This window comes from Mobula hypostoma, chromosome 21, assembly GCF_963921235.1.
Source record: "Mobula hypostoma chromosome 21, sMobHyp1.1, whole genome shotgun sequence".
Taxonomy (NCBI): domain Eukaryota; kingdom Metazoa; phylum Chordata; class Chondrichthyes; order Myliobatiformes; family Myliobatidae; genus Mobula; species Mobula hypostoma.
The window spans coordinates 661,996-683,314 of NC_086117.1; the positions used below are offsets into that span (position 1 = coordinate 661,996).

General features: G+C 45.3%; 1 protein-coding gene across 2 annotated transcripts in view; it reads left to right on the forward strand.

The window, feature by feature from the left end:
- Positions 1-213: 213 nt before the first annotated feature.
- LOC134359724 (syntaxin-binding protein 1) overlaps positions 214-21,319 on the forward strand; it is a 168,120-nt gene continuing 147,014 nt past the window's right edge. The window contains exon 1 of one of the 2 annotated variants that reach the window (XM_063073244.1): positions 214-738. In XM_063073244.1, the coding sequence (XP_062929314.1) occupies positions 702-738 (37 nt within the window). In that variant the 5' untranslated portion in view covers positions 214-701. The remainder of the gene's footprint in view (positions 739-21,319) is intronic. The other variant, XM_063073245.1, reaches the window with a different exon arrangement.

Here is a 21,319-nt window from a genome sequence, read left to right on the forward strand (position 1 = left end):
TGAACCTCGTGGTGTGGGTCCTGAGGCCTCTGTTCTTCCCTCCCGATGGCAGCAGCGAAAAGACCACGGCGTGGATGGTGGGGGCCTTAATAATGGACCTGCATTATGTTTATTTTCTGGATATTCTCACTTGGTTTGGTTTACAGTTCAAAATAATGTGAAACTTCATCCTCCCAGATCCCAGCTTTGCAGTGCCACCGTGCGCGGTGAAATGTAATGACGTGGCAGAGCAGGTGACACGAATGTGGGTTTGGTTATTCAGTATTTTGTTTGTAATACTATGCGTTTTGACAATCTGCATTTATAACGAAGGAAGTCCATGGACGGTTGAGATAACAGCTTCAAGATGTTTAAATCGCCTGGTTACCACTCACGAAGCGAAGGCGCATCTGTGATGTTATTTTTTTAAGCCAGGATGGATGGTTCCAGAAGATTGCCATCTCCCCGCGGTTAACATCCGTGCACTTGTAAACACCGCAGGTCGCCGCTTGCCCCGAGTGTCCGACAAGCCAGCCGTCCGCCCGCCCGCTCCTGAGGGCGTCAACACGCTCTATGGATTTTTGAGGCGCAGGGTTGCGGTGTTAATTGTTGTGAGAGCAGCGGTGCGGTTAATGCAGCCGGGAATTGGCCGTACCCAGTGACGTGCGCCTCCTCACTGCAGTCAGCTGATTGGGAAAGGACTGAGCGCGGTTGCAGGCACCATGGCACCGATCGGGTTGAAGGCGGTGGTCGGAGAGAGTAAGCAGCTTCTTCCGTGGCGGGTTCGGTCAATGCAGACTCGGCGGCAGCGAGAAGCTGTGAGCTGAGTCCGTGCTTTACCGGCAGAGCGGGTGCAGAGGGAGGAGGGCGGAGGGCGGAGGGCGGATGCGGGTGGGATGGATAGCGTTGATGAGAGCAGCGGCGAGCAGTGTGGGGGAGCTCCCAGTCCTGGGGTGTGTGCCGGAGCTGTTTAATGCCTGATAAAGCCCCGTGGCTCATCGTGTGGGATCAGGTTCGGCTGAAGCCGGTTACTGAGTTAAATTCCCCCTCCCGAGCGCAGTTCAGTGAGGTCGGCTGTACGGAATTTGCTGTAATATCAACACGATTCCTGGGATAAAATGTCTGCGGATTGTCGGCGCGGACTCTTCCTGTGGCCACACGCCGGGCTGTGGGTCCTCCAGACCCTTCAGCCGCAAGTGTCGGAGCCGTAGGAGCTCTGCCGCAGTGTGGTCAGGCGATGCCGGTTGCGGGGCCAGCTCTCCCCCCACCCCTACCCTACCCCCGCCCTTTCCCTGTCCCTTCTGCACAACTCCGCCCCTCTACACCGTCGCCTCGGTTTTCCCCACGATCAACCCCTCCTCAACCGTGCCACTCGGTTCCAACACCCTCTGGTGATGTACCTGCAGCATTGGCGCAGTGTTGGCTATCACGATGGGAAAACTGTGTGACTTGTCGACTATCTGTAGGGTGAATTTCTCTCCGTTACATGGCATTCACCGCGCTCTGCTTACAATCCGTGGCCGGTCTCCCGATCCCCAAAGGCGGCTAGACTGCGCTCGTCTGTGGTACCTGACCGGTGTTGTCCGTTAGAGCTGTCAAACAGCTTCCCCCACCCACCTGAGATTCAGATACAGTTACTACTTTCCATGAAGGTATAAACACTGAACCTGTCACTTTTTTAATTGCGATTGATTCATTTGCATAATTTGCAATTAAAACTACTTGAACAGGAGAGGTTGGGAGGTCTATGGGCCAAACGCGGGCAGCATGGGCCACTTGGGCCCAAGCACCGGTTCCCACCCTCTAAGACTGATTAATTACTAAACACGTTGGCGATTTAATCGTGGACTTTCACTAATTTCCAGTTTCCAGTTAAATGTAGTCTGAGTTACACACAAATGAGACAGGCAGATTGCCATCGGCAATTTCCTACTTTTCACTTGGAATTGTTATCGGCATGAAAGAAGCAGATATCTCAATCGATTATTTTCAATGATGTTTGGTTTAATTCCAATGAGGTGGTGTACAATGGACAATTGAGATGCGATCATTTTGGTGAATTTTGTGTAATTTGTGCAGCTCCAACAATGATACCTGTCGGTTATTCATAACTTAACTAGTCCGTGGTGTTAGCAAATCTCAATTAGTGGCCTGTCTTGTTCAGAGACACAATACTGTTTACGCATACTCTGTTGATGTTCTCTACTTTCTCATTAGACCCCTTATTTCTGTGAGAAGCCAAAACACACCTATTCAGTAGGTGTGGCTATTAGCCGCTCTTCAGCATGCAGTTCCACCCCGGATCAAGGACAGTTATAAATAGGTACACTTGTACCACTGGGTCTGTTTTATAGGCTGCTGGACACTCCAAATGGAATGACCCTTCCTCTGTCCTTTAGCTGACATATAAACTTCGGTTTTCTCACAGATGCAGTTTGACCTGCCCAACATCATCTGTTTTGTTTCATATATATATTTATGATTTGAAAAATACTTTACTGCTAAGCATTAAGGAAAGGGGTTGCAATTAAGGATGTGAAGTGAACAGGAAAGCGATAACAAGGGTTGAGGTGAACAGGAAAGGAGTTACAAGTGGAGACTTGACATGAACAGGAAAGAGGTGACATGAGGGGATGTGAAGTGAACAGGAAAGAGATCACAAATGGGGAGATGAACAGGAAAGGGTTTACAAGTGGGGATGTGAAGTGAACAGGGAAGGAATTACAAGTGGGGACGTGAAGTCAATAGGAAAGTGGTTACAAGTGGGGAGGAGAACAGGAAAAGGGTTTACAGGTTGGACCTGAAGTTAACAGGAAAGGGTTTAAACGTGCGGAGGTGAAGTGAACAGGAAAGGGAGCACAAGTGGGGAGAGGAACAGAAAAGTGGTTACAAGTGCGGAGGTGAAGTGAAGAGGAATGAGGTTGCATTTGGGCAGGTGAACAGGAAATGGGGTTACAAGTGAGGTCGTGAAGTGTAGAGGAAAGTGCTTACAAGTGGGGATGTGATGTGATTCAAAGATTCAGGATTCAAAAAAACTTTATTGTCATTCTAACCATACATCAGCTCTGCAGGGCAGAATGAGACAGCGTTTCTCAGGGGCAGTGCAATCATAACATAACAAACGCAGCACTAAATAATAAACGTAACAATAAATAGTAAAACACAACAGCCACATGTCACTTAAAATCAGTTATAAGTGTCCAGTGCAAGTTAAAAGTGTCAAAAGTGTCCAAAGCAGAGTCAGGTGGAGCAGCTATTTAGCAGTCTGACTGCCTGTGGGAGGAAGCTGTTTAGTAGCCTTGTGGTTTTAGTTTTGATGCTCCTGATGGAGAGGGTGTGAGGGGTCTTTAATGATGTACCCTACCTTCTGGAGGCATCGACTCTGAAAGAGGTCTTGGACAGAAGGTAGGGAGACCCCAGTAACCTTCTCTGCTCCCCTAACCACCCTCTGCAAGGCTTTTTTGTCGACAGCACTGCAGCTGGAGTACCAGGTTGTGATGCAAAAGGTCAGCACACTCTCAACCACGCCTCTGTAGAATGTAGTTAAGATGTTAGTGGGGAGTGATGCTTGTTTAAGCTTCCTCAGAAAGTGCAATCTCTGCTGGGCCCATTTCACAATCCCAGTGGTGTTCCTGGACCAGGTGAGATTGTCCAAGATCTGCACCCCAAGGAGCTTGATGTTTTCCACTCTCTCCACTGTGGAGCCGCTGATGCTGCGGGGTGTGTGCTCAGGCTGAGACCGTCTGAAATCGACAATCATCTCCTTGGTTTTGGTGACATCAAGCATCAAGTTGTTATCAGGGAGGGGTTACAAATAGGGAGGTGAAGAGAACAGGATAAGAGTTACAAGTGGGGAGAAGAACAGGAAAGTGGTCCCAAGAGAGGACATGAAAGGTACAGGAAAGAGTTACAGGTGGGAGCATGATATGAACAGGAAAGGGGTTGTAAGTGGGGACATGACGTGATCAGCGAAGGGGTTATACATGGGGAGGTGAATTTAACAGGATAAGAGTTACACATGGGGAGGTGAACAGGAAAGGGATCACAAGTGGGAGGTGAAGTGAACAGGAAAGTCGTTACAAGTAGGGAGGTGAACAAGAAAGGTTGCAAGTTTGGACGTGAAGGGAACAGGAAAGGAGTTACAGTTTAACAGGTTAGAAGGGTTAATTTTTCCTTTCATTATTGCTGATTTCATCTTGGTTGCCCATTGTACAGTGCAGGCAGGATGGCAGATATGGCAGTGGATTGCTCCCTTGTACGATGTAGGAATTCATGGAACCTGATGGTCTCCCTGATGTCTACACCTGCGGAAGTAAAACCAGCTCCAACTCTGAAAGACTGCATTAAGGAGGTGGAGCTGGAGCTGGAATTGAGTGAACTAAGGATCATCTGGGAGGCAGAGCAACTGATCGATATGACTTTTGAGCAGGTGGTTACACACAGAGAAGAGAATTGGGGGAGTAGATGTGTGAACACCGAGAGAGGTAAAGGGAGAAAAGTCAGTGCAGGGTCCTCCTGTGGCCAATTCACAGAGCAACAGGTACAGTATACCCCTTTGGATACTGCTGAGTAAGGCAGCAGCAGCCAGTCCAATGGCACTGTGGTCAGCTCTGAGCCTGAGAAGGGTGGGGTGAAGTCAGGTGGAGCAATAGACATAGGGAACTCGACAGATAGGCGGACAGATAGGAGATTCTGTGGCAGTAAAAGAGACACCAGGATAATGTGTTGTCTTCCGGGTGCTAGGGTCCAGAATGTCTCTGAGTGGTTGCAAAATATCCTTGAAGGGGAGGGTGAGCAGCTAGAGGTCATGGGACATGTTGGTACCAATGACCTAGGCAGGAGAGGGGTAGAGGTCCTGTGAGGTAAGTTTAGGGAGTTAGGAAGGAGGCTGAAATGCAGGACCTTCATGGTGGTAATCTCCGGATTACTCCCAGTGCAATGAGCTAGGGAAGGTCAGAACAGGAAGATAGCACAGATGAATGGGTGGCTGAGGAGATGGTGCAGGGGGCAGAGTTTCAAGTTCTTGGATCTTTGGAATCTTTTCTGGGGAAGGGATGACCTGTACAAGTGGGACAGGTTGCACCGGAACTGGAGGTGAACTAATATCCTGGGTGGGAGGTTTGCTAATGCTATTGGAGGGGGTTTATACTAGATTTGTGGTGGGGGGGGTGGAAACCGAAATGAAGAGGTAGTGGATGGAGCAGTTAGCACACAAGTAGCGACGGCTTGTAGGGAGTTTGTGAGGAAGGATAGGCAGATGATAGAGCAAAGATCCACTCAGCCAGATGGTTTGAGATGTGTCTATTTCAATGCAAGGAGTATCATAAACAAGGCAGATGAACTTAGAGCATGGATCAATACGTGGAACTATGATGTTGTGTCCATTACAGAGCCTTGGATGTCTCAGAGTAGGAATGCCTGCTGAGTGTTCCGGGCTTTAGGTGTTTCAACAAGGACAGCAAGGGAGGCAAAAGTGATGGGGGCGTGGCATTGCTAATCAGGGATAGAATCATGTCTGCAGAAAAGGAGGAAGTCATGAAGGTATTGTTTACTGAATCATTGTGGGTAAAAGTCAGAAACAGGATGGGGCCAATAACTTTACTGGGTGTGTTTTATAGATTCTCCCCCCCCCCCCCCAATAGTGACAGAGATATCGAGGAGCAGACAGGGCAGCAGATTCTGGAACGGTGCAATAATAAAAGGGTTACAGTAACAGGTGATTTTAACTTTCCTAATATTGATTGACATCTCCTTAGAGCAAGGGGCTTAGATGTGGTGGAGTTTATTTGGTCTGTTGAGGAAGGTTTCCTGATGCAATATGTAGATCAGCTAACTAGAGAGAGGCTGTACTTGATCTGGTATTGGCAAATGAACCTGGTCAGGTGTCAGAACTCTCAGTAGGAGAGCATTTTGGAGGTAGTGACCACAACTCTACCTCCTTCACCATCGTGCTGGAGAGGGATAGGTGCAGACAATTTGCAAAAACATTTAATTGGGGTAGGGAGAAATATGACACTATCAGGCAGGAACTTGGGAGCATAAATTGGGAGCAGATGTTCTCAGGGAAATGCACGGCAGAAATTTGGCAAATGTTCAGGGAATATTTGCATGGCCTATTGCATAGGTATGTTCCATTGAGGCAGGGATGGGATGGTAGGGTTAAAGAACCATTGTGTACAAAGGATGTAGAAAATCTAGTTGAAAAGAAAAGCTTATGGAAGGTTCAAGAAACTAGGTACAGTTAGAGCTTTAGAAAATTACAAGGGTGGCAGGAAGGAGCTTAAGAATAGAATTAGGAGAGCCAGAAGGGGCATGAGAAGGCCTTGGTGAGCAGGATTATGGAAAACCCCAAGGCATTTTACAAGTATGTGAAGAGCAAGAGGATGAGGTGTGTCAGAATAGGACCAGTCAGGTGCAATAGTGGAAACATGCGCATGGAGTCGGAGGAGGTAGCAGAGGTACTTAATGAATACTTTGCTTCAGTATTTACCAGTGAAAAGGACCTTGACAATTGTGAGGATTACTTACAGTGGACTGAAACACTTGAGTGTATAGACATTAAGAAAGAGGATATGCTGGAGCTTTTGAAAGTTATTAAATCAAACAAGTCACTGCGACCAGACGAGATATACCCCAGGCTACTGTGAGAAGCAAGGGGGGAGATTGTTGAGCCTCTGGTTATGATCTTTGCATCATCAATAGGGACGGGAGAAGTACCAGAGGATTGGAGGGTTACAAATGTTGTTCCCGTGTTCAAGAAAGGGAGTAGAGATAACCAGGAAATTATAGACCAGTGAGTCTTACTTCAGTGGTGGGCAAGTTGTTGGAGAAGATCTTGAGAGGCAGGATTCATGAGCATTTGGAGAGACATGATCTGATTAGGATGATCAGCTTGGCTTTGTCAAGGGCAGGTCATGCCTTACGAGCCTGACTGAATTATCTGAGGATGTAACAAAACACATTGATGGAGGTAGAGCAGTGGATGTAGTGTATATGGATTTCAGTAAGGCATTTAGAACATAGAAAACCTACAGCACAATACAGGCCCTTCAGCCCACAAAGCTGTGCCGAACATGTCCTTACCTTCAAACTACCTAGGCTTACCCATAGCCCTCTATTTTTCTAAGCTCCAGGTACCTATACAGGACTCTCTTAAAAGACCCTATCGTTTCCGCCTCCACCATCGCCACCGGCAGTCCATTCCACTCACTCACCACTCTGCGTAAAATAGACTTACCCCTGACATTTTCCAAGTACCTTAAAACTGTGCCCTCTTGTGCTAGCCAATCCAGCCTGGGAAAAAGCCTCTGACTATCCATGCGATCAATGCCTCTCATTATCTTATACACCTCTATCAGATCACCTCTCATCCTCCGTTGTTCCAAGGAGAAAAGGCCGAGTTCACTCAACCTATTCTTATAATGCATGCTCCCCAATCCAGGCAACATCCTTGTAAATCTCCTCTGCACCCTTTCTATGGTTTCCACGTCCTTCCTATAGTAAGGCGACCAGAACTGAGCGCAGTACTTCAAGTGGGGTCAGACCAGGGTCCAATATAGCTGCAACATTACCTCTCAGCTCTTAAGCTCAATCCCACAGTTAATAAAGGCCAATGCACCGTATGGACTCGGACTCCAAGATCCCTCCGATCTTCCACATTGCCAAGAGTCTTTTCATTAATGCTATATTCTGCCATCTTATTTGACCTACCAAAATGAGCCACCTCACACTTGTCTGGGTTGAACTCCATCTGCCACTTCTCAGCTCAGTTTTGTATCCTATCAATGTCCCACTGTAACTTCTGACAGCCCTCCACACTATCCACAACACCCCCAACCTTTGTGTCATCAGCAAATTTACTAACCCATCCCTCCACTTCCTCATCCAGGTCATTTATAAAAATCATGAAGAGTAGGGGCCATAGAACAGATTCCTGAGACACACCACTGGTCATTGACCTCCATGCAGAATATGACCCATCTACAAACACTCTTTGCCTTCTGTGGGAAAGCCAGTTCTGGATCCACAAAGCAATGTTCCCTTGGATACGATGCCTCCTTACTTTCTCAAAAAGCCTTGCATGGGGTACCTTATCAAATGCCTTGCTGAAATTCATATCCACTACATCTACAGCTCTACCTTCATCAATGTGTTTAGTCACATCCTCAAAAAAACTCAATCAGGCTCGTAAGGCACGACCTGCCTTTGATAAAGCCATGCTGACTATTCCTAATCATGTTATGCCTCTCCAAATATTCATAAATCCTGCCTCTCAGGATCTTCTCCATCAACTTACCAACCACTGAAGTAAGGCTCACTGGCCTATAATTTTCTGGGCTATCTCTACTCCCTTTCTTGAATAAGGGAACAACATCCACAGCCTTCCAATCCTCTGGAACCTCTCCTGACCTCATTGCTGATGCAAAAATCATCGCCAGATGCTCAGCAATCTTTTCCCTCGCTTCCCATAGCCTGGGGTACGTCCTGTCCAGTCCCGGTGACTTCTCCAATCTGATGCTTTCCAAAAGCTCCAGCACATCCTCTTCCTTAATATCTACGTACTCAAGCTTTTCAGTCACTGCAAGTCATCCCTACAATCGCCAAGATCCTTTTCCGTAGTGAATACTGAAGCAAAGTATTCATTAAGTACTTCTGCTATCTCCTCCTGTTCCATACACACTTTTCCACTGTCAGACTTGATTGGTCCTATTCTCTCACGTCTTATCCTCTTGCTCTTCACAGTCTTGTAGAATGCCTTGGGGTTTTCCTTAATCCTGTTTGCCAAGGCCTTTCATAGCCTTTTCTGGCTCTCCTAATTTCATTCTTAAACTCCTTCCTGCTAGCTTTATAATCTTCTAAATCTCTATCATTACCTACTTTTTTGAATCTTTCATAAGCTCTTCTTTTCTTAATAGATAAGATTTTCTTTTCTTAATTTGATAAGGTTCCCCATGCAAGGCTCCTTCCGAATGTAAGGAGGCGTGGGATCCAAGGAAGCCTTGCCTTCTGGATCCAGAATTGGCTTGCCCACAAAAAGCAAAAGTTGGTTGTAGATGGTTCATATTCGGCATGGAGGTCGGTGACCAGTGGTGTTCTGGGACACCTTTTTGTGATTTTATAATTGACTTATGAAGAAGTAGAAGGGTGGGTTGGTAAGTGTGCTGAAGACATAAAACTTGGGGGTGTTGTGGATAGTCAGTCTGGAGGGTTATCAGAGGTTACAGTGGGACGTTAATAGGATACAGAACTGGGCTGAGAAGTGGCAGATGGAGTTCAACCTAGATAAGTGTGAAGTGGTTCATTTTGGTAGGTCAAATCTGAAGACATAATATAATATAAATGGCAAGACACTTGGCAGTGTGGAGGATCTGAGGGATCTTGGGGTCCATGTCCATAGGACACTCAAAGCTGCTGCGCAGGTTGCCAGTGTGGTTATGAAGACGTATGGAGTGTTGGCCTTCATCAAACATGGGATTTAGATCAAGAGTCGTGAGGTAATGTTACAGCTATATAAGACCTTAGTTAGATCCCACTTAGAGTACTGTGTTCATTTCTGGTCACCTTACTACAGGAAGGATGTGGATACTATAAAGAGAGTGCAGAACAGATTACAAGGAAGTTGCCTGGATTGTAAAGCATGCCTTATGAGAATAGGTTGAGTGAACTCGGCCTTTTCTCCTTGGAGTATTGGAGGATGAGAGGTGACCTGATAGAGGTGTATAAAATGATGAGAGGCATTGACTGTGTGGATAGCCAGAGGCTTTTTCCCCAGGCTGAAATGGTTAACATGAGGGGCATAGTTCTAAGGTGTTTGGAAGTAGGTACAAGGGGGATCTTAGAGCTAAGTTTTTCACACAGGGAGTGGTGGGTGTATGTAATGCTCTGCCAGTGACGGTGTTTTAGGCGGATATAATAGGGTTTTTTAAGAGATTCTTGGATAGGTACATGGACCTTAGAAAAATAGGGAGCTGTGCGGTTGGGAAATTCTAGGCAGTTTCTAGAGTAGGTTACATGGTGGGCACAACATTGTGGGCCAAAAGGCCTGTAATGTGCTGTAAATTTCTGTGTTCTATGTTCTATATTCTATGTTACTGGTGGGGATATGAACTGAACAGGAAAGAAGTCACAAGAGGAGATGCGAAGTGAACAGGAAAGGTTTTAGAAGTGGGGAGATGAACAGGAAAGCATTTACAAGTGGGGAGGTGAAGTGAAGAGGAAAGTGGTTATAATTGGGCAGGTGAAGTGAACAGGAATGGGGTTACAAGTGGGGACATGAAGTGAACTGGAAAAGAGTTATAAGTGGGGAGGTGAACATGAAAGGGGTTACAAGTGGTGTCATGAAGTGAACAGGGAAGGAGTTGCATGTGGGAACATGCATTGAACATGAAAGGGGTTACAAGTGCGGATGTGACGTGAACTGGAAAAGAGTTACAGGTGGGGAGGGGAACAGGAAAGCATTTACAAGTGGGACGTGAAGTGATCAGGAAAGGGGTTACATGTGGGAGAAGGTTCAAACATCGGAGGTTGAAATGGACATAGTCCTCATGCAAAACTCCCAGAAGGTTAATTTACAGGTTGAGTCTGTGGTGAAGAAGGCAAATGCAATGTTGGCAGTTATTTTAAGGGGAGTAGAATATAAAAGCAGGGAGATAATGCTGAGGCTTTATATAACACTAGTCAGGTTGCACTTGGAGTATTGTCAACAGTTTTGGCCCCTATATCTCAGAAAAGATGTGTTGTTGTTGGAGACAGTCCAGAGGAGGTTTACGAGGATGATTCCAGGAATGAAGGGGTTAACATGAGCATGAGAAAATCTGCAGATGCTGGAAATTCAAACAACACACACAAAATGCTGATGGAACGCAGCAGGCCAGGCAGCATCTATAGTACAGTGGACGTTTCGGTTTGAGACCTTTCGTCAGGACTAATGGAAAAAAGAGATAGTAAGAGATTTGAAAGGGGGAGGGGGAGACCCGAAATGATAGGAGAAGACAGGAGGGGGAGGGCTGAAGCCAAGAGCTGGGAAGTTGATTGGCAAAAGGGATAGAAGGCTGGAGAAGGGGGAGTATCATGGGACGGGAGGCCTTGGAGATAAGAAAGGGGGAGGGGAGCACCAGAGGAAGATGGAGAACAGGCAAGGAGTTATTGTGAGAGGGAAAGAGAGAAAATAAATAAATAATAATTAGGGATGGGGTAAGAAGGGGAGGAGGGGCATTAACGGAGGTTAGAGAAATCAATGTTCATGCCATCACGTTGGAGTCCCTCCTGGCACTTATCCTTGTAAGCGGAACAAGTGCTACACCTGCCCTTACACTTCCTCCCTCACCACCATTCAGGGCCCCAGACAGTCCTTTCAGGTGAGGCGACACTTCACCTGTGAGTTTGCAGTTGTGATATACTGTGTCCAGTGCTCCCGGTGTGGCCTTCTATATATTGGTGAGACCCTACACAGATTGGAAGACCGCTTCGCTGAACACCTAAGCTCTGTCCACCAGAGGAAGCAGGATCTCCCAGTGGCCACACATTTTAATTCCACGTTCCATTCCCATTCTGATATATTAATCCATGGCCTCCTCTACTGTCGAGATGAAGCCACGCTCAGGTTGGAGGAACAACACCTTGTATTCTGTTTGGGTAGCCTCCAACCTGATGGCATGAACAGTTGTCAGTTAGACAAAGAAGTGTGAATTGATTAAAGAATTCTGGTATGCATTTGATACAGGTAAATAGTGTGCAACTAACATTATAGACTTGGAAATATGGTGTTGTGAGAGACAAATATTAACAGATTGAAGGGTTATAGCCAGTGGAATGGGGAGAAAGGTGGAAAAATGAGTGAGGTAATACAAGACTAGTGCGCACGATTCTAAAAGGCTGACAAAAACAGAGAAAATTGTTTGTTGAAAGTTAAATTGGGAAAGTGATTAAAAAGCAAAGAATCTTGGACTTCATATTGGTGCAAAAGTGCCTTTTTGAATGTTTATGGAATGTCACAACTTGAGTACTATGCACACTTCAGGCCACTGCATGTCAGGAAAGATGTAGAGGCTTTGCAGAGGCTATGGAAGGGATTTACTATAATAATTCCAGGGATGAAATACTTCAGTTAAGCTGTGTATCAGATTTTCAATATCTCTGATGTCCAGAGATTTAAAAACAATTACAGTTTCTTTAAGTAGTGAAAATAAAATAGTATTTTAAATGTTGGTTAAAATATACAGAAATAACAAAAGTGAGAATTAAATAACCAGTCTTACCTTTTCCCTCCCAGTATCAAGGATTGTGTTGGGAACTGCCATTTACAGGAACCCACATTAGATTTGGCTGCATAGGATTGCAGAGGTGAATTCTCCAGCATGTCCTGGTTTGTGCTTAGTGTGAGACTTTCTGAACTAGGAATAGTTGAACAGTTTGCCTTGTAGTTGTGGTTACCCAAGTACTTGAGTCATTGTAAATAGCATTATCTGTGATCACAGGGTCTAATATGGGCTCTCTGACATGCCAGTGATTTTAAAAGAAGTTATAGGACACTTCCATAAAGGTCAGCTGAATTAGGGTTCTTCCTGGTTGGCCGTTAACACATTTTGTACAAGTTGTAATCCCTAAAGAAATATTAGATCTTGATTCTCATAATAACTGTGCTTCTGAGTTTCAAAATTTAGAACAATTTGTGGGATATTGGTTAGGACAAGATGATACTGATTAGCATCATGCACTATATTTTTGGTGGTGGTTAAATGAGACATTTAAAGGAAGAGATTAATGTGAAGGGGCGAGATCGGGCATTTGAGAATACTCTTTCTTACAAGGAGAAGCTATCTGATGACAATTCATATCCCAGGGGATGACAAGTGTCCATGAAATTTGAGGGAAACGTATCAACAGAGTTTTTAAAGCAGGAAAGTTGTTTTAGAAGTCTTAATACAGAGTTATAGAAAGTTTCTGGATTTTTTATTTTCCTGTCCTGCCTATAGGTGGCCAGCAAGTAAGTGCATTAGGTAAACTTCACTTGCAATCAAGAAGTATCTTGTCCCTTATCAACACCTTGTCCTTTCTGTAGATTAGTGTGGGTGAAAATGGGGACATGAAAATCCAGCCATGTGATAACAGCAAAGGTGTCTGGCAAAGCATAGCTTCAAGGAATTCCTGCAAGGAAAAATCACCGAAAGAAAGCTTAGTTAACAGATGAATGAAAATACAATACATATAGGGAGAATGAAATTGAATGAAATACTGATTATAAAATGGCTCATCATATTGAGCTGTATGTTACATTAGGCGTAAGGTGAAACAGATAATATTTCACAGCATTCATAAACTAGTGAGAGTTTAAAGCAAACATTTTTCTGTATTTGTGCCTGCCAGATCCTCTGGTGACAGTGAAGATTTGTGCAGTTTTAGTATTTAAGCACAACTGATTTCTGTTGGCTTTAGTGGGATGGAAGGAAGTGACTGTGTTACTAAGACAGGTTATGGCCATGTATTCTCACAGAATACATCAACAATTATATTCAAAAGCATTTAAACTGTACCAGTCGGTACCCCAAAACAACTAACTAAATTTTGGGAACCTCCTTGAATGCGTGCAAATACGTAGAGCTCATGGAAGTGTGGAACATGAATTGGTTTACTTTTTGGGGCCATCATGTAATGTAATATCTTAACTTGTGCCAAACATTGGAAATTAAATATACAAGTACACTGGATGGAATTTGTGCTTAAGACTCGATAATATTTTGCACCAATTCGATAATATTTTACAGTGTTCCCCTGGGGCCAAGGTGCAAAAACATATGTGCACATTCAAAATAACGAGGAAGGTAAAAAAGAGCATAGTCACGTTTAAAAAAAAAAACAAATTTTTAGACTAAGTTTCTGAGCGACAAGCCCACAAATTGATGGTTCCTGGCTGTCCAGCCTGTAATTCCACTGATCCACCACTAAAGCGCAGCACCCAACAGGGGAGGCCACCCCTTTCCCACTCCCCGACTGAACCTGGACATCACCTTGTCACAGATCACACATTATGATACGATAAGGCAGGAACTTCGGAGCAGATGTTCTCTGGGAAATGCACGGCAGAAATGTGGCAAATGTTCAGGGAACAGCATGGAGTTCTGCATAGGTATGTTCTATTGAGGTAGGGATAGGATGGTCAGGTTAAAGAACCATGGTGTACAAAGGATGTGGAAAATCTAGTTAAGAAGAAAAGAAAAACCTTACGAAAGGTTCAAGAAACTAAGTACTTTTAGAGCTCTAGAAAATTACAAGGTTGCTAGGAAGGAGCTTAAGAATGGAATTAGAGCCGGAAGGGGCCATGAGGAGACCTTGGTGAGCAGAGTTAAGGAAAACCCCAAGGCATTCTACAAGTAGGTGAAGAGCAAGAGGATAAGAGGTGAGAGAATAGAACCAATCTGGTGTGAAAGTGGAAACATGCATGGAGTCGGAGGAGGTAGCGGAGGTACTCAATGAATACTTGACTTCATTATTCACCAGGGTAAAGGACCTTGGCAATTATGAGGATGACTTACAGCGGATTGAAATACTTAAGCATATAGACAGTAAGAAAGGATGTGCTGGAGCTTTTGAAAAGCATTGTTAGATAAGTCAACAGGACTGGATGAGATATACCCCAGGCTACTGTGGGAAGCAAGGGAGGACACTGCTGAGCCTCTTGCGATGATCTTTGTGTCATCAATAGAGACGAGAAAGTACTGGAGGATTGGGGGGTTGCAAATGTTGTTCCATCATTCAAGAAAAGGAGTAGAGGTAACCCAGGAAATTATAGATCAGAAAGTCTGACTTCAGTGGTGGCAAGTTGATGGGGAACATCCTGAAAGGTAGGATTTATGAGCATTTGGAGAGACATAATCTGATTAGGGATAGTCAGCATGGCTTTGTCAAGGGCAGGTTGTGCCTTACAAGCCTGATTGAGTTCTTTGAGGATGTAACAAAACACATTGATGAAAATAGAGCAGTGCTTGTAGTGTATATGGATTTCAGTAAGGCATTTGATAAGGTTCCCCGTGCAAGGCTCCTTCAGAAAGTAAGGAGCTATGGGATCCAAGGAGACATTGCTTTGTGGATCCAGAATTGGCTTGCCCACAGAAGGCAAAGGGTGGTTGTAGATGGTTTGTATTCTACATGGAAGTCAGTGACCAGTGGTGTTCCGCAGGGATCTGTTCTGGGACCCCTCCTCTTTGTGATTTTTTTATAACTGACCTGGATGAAGAAGTAGAAGGGTGGGTTGGTAAGTTTGCTGATGATACGAAGGTTAGGGGTGTTCTGGATAGTCTGGAGGGTTGTCAGAGGTTACAGTGGGACATTGATAGGATGCAGAACTGGGCTGAGAAGTGGCAGATGGACTTCAACCCAGATAAGTGTGCAGTGGTTCATTTACATAGATCAAATTTGAAGACAGAATATAATATAAATGGTAAGACTCTTGGCAGTGTGGAGGATCTGAGAGATCTTGGGGTCCGTGTCGATAGGACACTCAAAGCTGCCGTGCAGGTTGACAGTATTGTTAAGAAGACATATGGTGTGTTGGCATTCATCAACTGTGGGATGAGTTCAAGAGCCGTGAGGTAATGTTACAATTATATAAGACCTTGGTTAAGCCCTACTTGGAGTACTGTGTTCAGTTCTGGTCACCTCTCTACAGGAAGAATGTGGACACTATAGAGAGAGTGCAGAGGAGATTTACAAGGAAGTTGCCTGGATTGGAGGGCGTACCTTATGAGGATATGTTCAGTGAACTTGGCCTTTTCTCCTTGGTGCGACGGAGGACGAGAGGTGACCTGATTGAGTGTATGAGATGATGAGAGGCATTGATCGTGTGGATAACCAGAGTCTCTTTCCCAGGGCTGAATTGGCTAACACAAGAGGGCATAGTTTTAAAGTGCTTGGAAATAGGTACCAAGGGGATGTCAGGGGTAAGTTTTTCACACAGAGAGTGGTGAGTGCATGGAATGCACAGCCGGCAGCGGTGGTGGTGGAAACAGATACAATAAGGTATTTTAAGAGCCTCTTAGATAGTTACATGGAGCTTAGAAAAATAGAGGGCTATGTGCTCGGAAAATTCTAGGCAGTTTCTAGAGTAGGTTACATAGTCGGCACAACATTGTGGGCTGAAGAACCTGTAATGTTCTGTAGATTTCGTTCTATGTTCTATCACACTACAAACAACGCCTAGTCCTAGCTACAACCGAGCTGACACTACTGCCTGTCTTCACGACCAAACAAGAGTCGCAGGCTTATGGCAATCAATGTCCAATAGGGTATTGTGATAGCAAAAGAAATTTCCAAGACAGTCATTCACAGTTTCACTACATGCCATCTTTGTGCCAACTCGAAGGCACCAACTTGGGCGCCTCCGAGTAGCAGGCTTTCCACACAGGTCAGCTCTTCTGAACCAAATCCGGCTTCTCCTGAGCCCGACGACCCAGCCCGAATCCCCCGGCCCAACTCGCCTTCTCTAAACTACTGGCTGGCTCTTACGACACCCTGGCTGGCCACTCCAAACACTGAACAGTTCACTGACGCGATGGACCTGCTGTACAGATAGTTATTAGAGTAAAGAATAGTCTTATATGTATAAAAACTCATTTAACAAGGAAAAGGCACCTTTGATTGGTCCCCGAGAGACTGTCGCATGTATATGCATCGCCATCTTATCGGAAGTAAGATGCTTGTCACATGTACATTGAAACACCGAAACATACAGTGAAATGTGTTGTTTGCGTCAAGTCACATCAGCAAGGACTGAGCTGGTGGCAGCTTGCAAGTGTTGCCAGCTTTCAAATACCAACATAGCATTCACACAACTCACTAACCCTAACCCGTAGTATGTCTTTGGAATGTGGAAGGAAATTGTGGACGGCCTACCTAGGGGAAGCAACAACGGCCTCTGGCACGGAGTCTGGCCCTGTGGCTCAGAAGGGTAGGGAAAGGAAGAGGATGGCAGCAATGATAGGGGACTCTAGAATTAGGGGGTCAGACAGGTGATTCTGTGGACGCAGGAAAAGAGCATGGATGGTAGTTTGCCTCCCAGGTGCCAGGGTCCAGGATGTTTCTGATGACGTCCACGATATCCTGAAGTGGGAAGGAGAACAACCAGAGGTTGTGGTACAAATTGGTACCAATGACAAAGGGAGGAGGTCCTGAAAGCAGACTACAGGGAGTTAGGAAGGAAGTTGAGAAGCAGGACCACAAAAGTAGTAATCTCAGGATTACTTCTTGTGCGACGTGACAGTGAGTATACGAATAGAATGAGGTGGAGGATAAACGTGTGGCTGAAGGATTGGAGTAGAGGGCAGGGATTCAGATTTCTGGATCATTGGGACCTTTTTTTGGGGCAGGTGTGACCTGTACAAAAAGGATGGGTTGAACTTGAATCCGAAGGGGACCAATATCCTGGCGGGGAGATTTGCAAAGGCTATTGGGGGGAGTTTAAACAAGAATTGCTTGGGGGGTGGGAACCAAACTGAAGTGACGGAGGAAGAAGCAGTTGGCTCACAAATAGAGGAAGCTTGGAGGCAGTCCGAGAGGGAGGATAGGCAGATGATAGAGAAGGGATGCGCTCAGATCGATGGTTTGAGATGTGTCTATTTTAATGGAAGGAGTATTATGAACAAAGCAGATGAGCTTAGTGCATGGATCAGTACTTGGAGCTATGATGTTGGGGCCATTACAGAGACTTAGATGGCTCAGGGGCAGGAATGGTTACCTCGAGTGCCAGGCTTTAGGTGTTTCAGGAAGGACAGAGAGGGAGGTAAAAGAGGTGGGGATATGGCACTGTTGATCAGAGATAGTGTCACGGCTGCAGAAAAAAAGGAAGTCATGGAGGGATTGTCTACGGAGTCTCTGTGGGTGGAAGTTAGGAGCAGGAAGGGGTCAATAACTACTGGGTGTTTTTTATAGTAACAGCCAATAGTAACAGGGACATAAAGGAACAAGTAGGGAGACAGATTCTGGAAGGGTGTAATAATAACAGGGTTGTCGTGGTGGGAGATTTTAATTTCCCAAATATTGATTGGCATCTCCCTAGGGCAAGGGGTTTAGATGGGGTAGAGTTTGTTAGATGTGTTCAGGATGGTTTCTTGACACAATATGTAGGTAAGCCTACAAGAGGAGAGACTGTACTTGATCTGGTATGGGGAAATGAACCTGGTCAGGTGTCAGATCTCTCAGTGGGAGAGCATTTTGGAGATAATGATCACAATTCTATCTCCTTTACCAGGGCATTAGGGAGGGATAGGAACAGACAAGTGAAGGAAACGCTTAATTGGAGTGAGGGGAAATATCCGGCTATCAGGCAGGAACTTGGAAGCATAAATTGGAAACAGATCTCAGGGAAACGTATGGAAGAAATGTGGCAAATGTTCAGGAGATATTTGCATGGAGTTTTGCATAGTTATGTTCCAATGAGACAGGGTAAGGATGGTAGGGTACAGGAACTGTGGTGTACAAAGGCTGTTGTAAATCTAGTCAAGAAGAAAAGAAGAGCTTACAAAAGGTTCAAAAAAGTAGGTAGTGTTAGAGATCTAGAAGATTATAAGGCTAGCAAGAAGGAGTTTAAGAATGAAATTAGGAGAGCCAGAAGGGGCCATGGGAAGGCCTTGGTGGACAGGATTAAGGAAAACCCCAAGGCATTCTACAAGTATGTGAAGAGCAAGGGGATAAGATGTGAGAGAATAGGACCAATCAAGTGTGACAGTGGAAAAGTGTGTATGGAACTGGAGGAGATAGCAGAGGTCCTTAATACTTTGCTTCAGTATTCACTATGAAAAAGGATCTTGGTGATTGCAGGGATGACTTACAAAGGGCTGAAAAGCTTGAGCATGTAGATATTAAGGAAGAGGATGTACTGGAGCTTTTGGAAAGCATCAAGTTGTGTAAGTCCCCAGGACCGGAGGAGATGTACCCCAGGCTACAGTGGGAGGCGAGGGAGGAGATTGCTGAGCCTCTGGTGATCTTTAATCATCAATGGGGACGGCAGAGGTTCTGGAGGATTGGAGGGTTGTGGATGTTGTTCCATTATTCAAGAAAGGGAGTAGAGATAGCCCAGGAAATTATAGACCAGTGAGTTTTACTTCAGTGCTTGGTAAGTTGATGGAGAAGCTCCTGAGAGGCAGGATTTATGAAGATTTGGAGAGGCATAATATGATTAGGAATAGCTGTGAAAGGTCAGTTGTGCCTTATGAGCTTGATTGAATTTTTTGAGGATGTGACTAAACACATTGATGAAGGTAGAGAAGTAGATGTCATGTATATGGATTTCAGCAAGGCATTTGATAAGGTACCCCATGCAAGGCTTATTAAGAAAGTAAGGAGGCATGGGATCCAAGGGGACATTGCTTTGTGGATCCAGAACTGGCTTTCCCACAGAAGGCAAAGAGTGGTTGTAGATGGGTCATATTCTGCATGGAGGTTGGTGACCAGTGGTGTGTCTCAGTGATCTGTTCTGGGATCCCTACTCTTTGTGATTTTTATAAATGACTTGGGTGAGGAAGTGGAGAGATGGATTAGTAAATTTGCTGATGACACAAAGGTTGGAGTGTTGTGGTTAGTGTGGAGGACTGTCAGAGGTTACAGTGGGGCATTGACAGGATGCAAAACTGGGCTGAGAAGTGGCAGATGGAGTTCAACACAGATAGGTGTGAGGCGGTTCATTTTGGTAGGTCAAATAAGATGGCAGAATGTAGTATTAATAGTAAGACTCTTGGCAGTGTGGAGGATCTTGGAGTCCAAGTCCATCCAGTGCATTGGCCTTTATTAACCATGGGATTGAGCTTAAGAGCCGAGAGGTAATGTTGCAGCCCTATAGCACCCTGGTCTGACCCCACTTGAAGTACTGTGCTCAGTTCTGGTCACCTCACTACAGGAACGATGTGGAAAGTATAGAAAAGATGCAGAGGAGATTTACAAAGATGTTGCCTGCTTTGGGGAGCATACCTTATGAGAATAGATTGAGTGAACTTGGCCTTTTCTCCTTAGAGCGATGGAGGATGAGAGGTGACCTGATAGCGGTGTATAAGATGATGAGAGGCATTGATCGTGTGGATTGTCAGAGGCTTTTTCCCAGGGCTGAAATGGCTAACGTGAGAGGACACAGTTTTAAGGTGCTTGGAAGTAGGTACAGTGGAGATGTCAGGGGTAAGTTCTTTACACAGAGAGTGGTGAGTGCGTGGAATGGGCTGCCGGCAACAGTGGTGGAGGCGGATATGTTAGGGTCTTTTAAGAGATTCCTGGATAGGTACATGGAGCTTAGAAAAGTAGAGGGCTATGGGTAAACCTAGGTCAGGGGTCCCCAACCTTTTCTGCACCGCGGACCGGTTTAATATTGACAATATTCTTGCGGACTGGCTGACCCGGGGTGGGGGGGGTGGTGTTCAAGTCGGGTTAAACTCACCTCAACATGTCTTTTACAGTTAGGGTTGTCAACTTTCTCAGTCCCAAATAAGGGACAAAAGTAGCAGTCAAATCCTGACGGAGGGTCCCGGCCCGAAACGTCGACTGTACCTCTTCCTATAGATGCTGCCTGGCCTGCTGTGTTCACCAGCATTTTTTGTGTGTTGATGGGACACGTGTTTACCCCAAGAAATACTACCATGACCATGAAACCTTGCGTGGGCTTATGTGACGTACGCATACGTGCATATTTTATTTCCACAAATCAGTTTTGGCTTAATCTTCCTGACTACACTGTACATACATTATTTCTACTTTATATAGGCTGTGTATTTATCATATCATTCCTGCTTTTACTATATGTTAGAGTTATTTTAGGTTTTATGTGTTATTTGGTATGATTTGGTAGGTTATTTTTTGGGTCTGGGAAGGCTCAAAAATGTTTCCCATATAAATTAATGGTGATTGCTTCTTCACTTTACGCCATTTCGGCACGAGAGGTTTCATAGGAACGCTCTACCTTAGTGGGGGAAATATGGGACAAGGGCGGTCCCGTATGGGACAAACCAATTTAACCCAATATACAGGATGTCCCGGCATATACGGGACAGTTTGCAACCCTATGTTCAAGTTCAACAGTGCATGACAGGGAATGAGGAAAGGTGCAGTTGACTCGTATCGTTTCCTCGCGGCCTGGTAACACTTGCTTTGCGGCCCGGTACAGGTTCGCGGCCTGGTGGTTGGGGACCGCTGCCCTAGGTAATTTCTAAGGTTAGTACATGTCCGGCACAGCACTGTGGACCGAAGGGCTGTCGGTTTTCTATGTTTCTCTGAAACCAGAGTACCCAGAGGGAACCCACAAAGTCATGGGGAGAACATACAAACTCCTTGCAGGCAGTGACAGGAATTGAACCATGATCATTGTGGC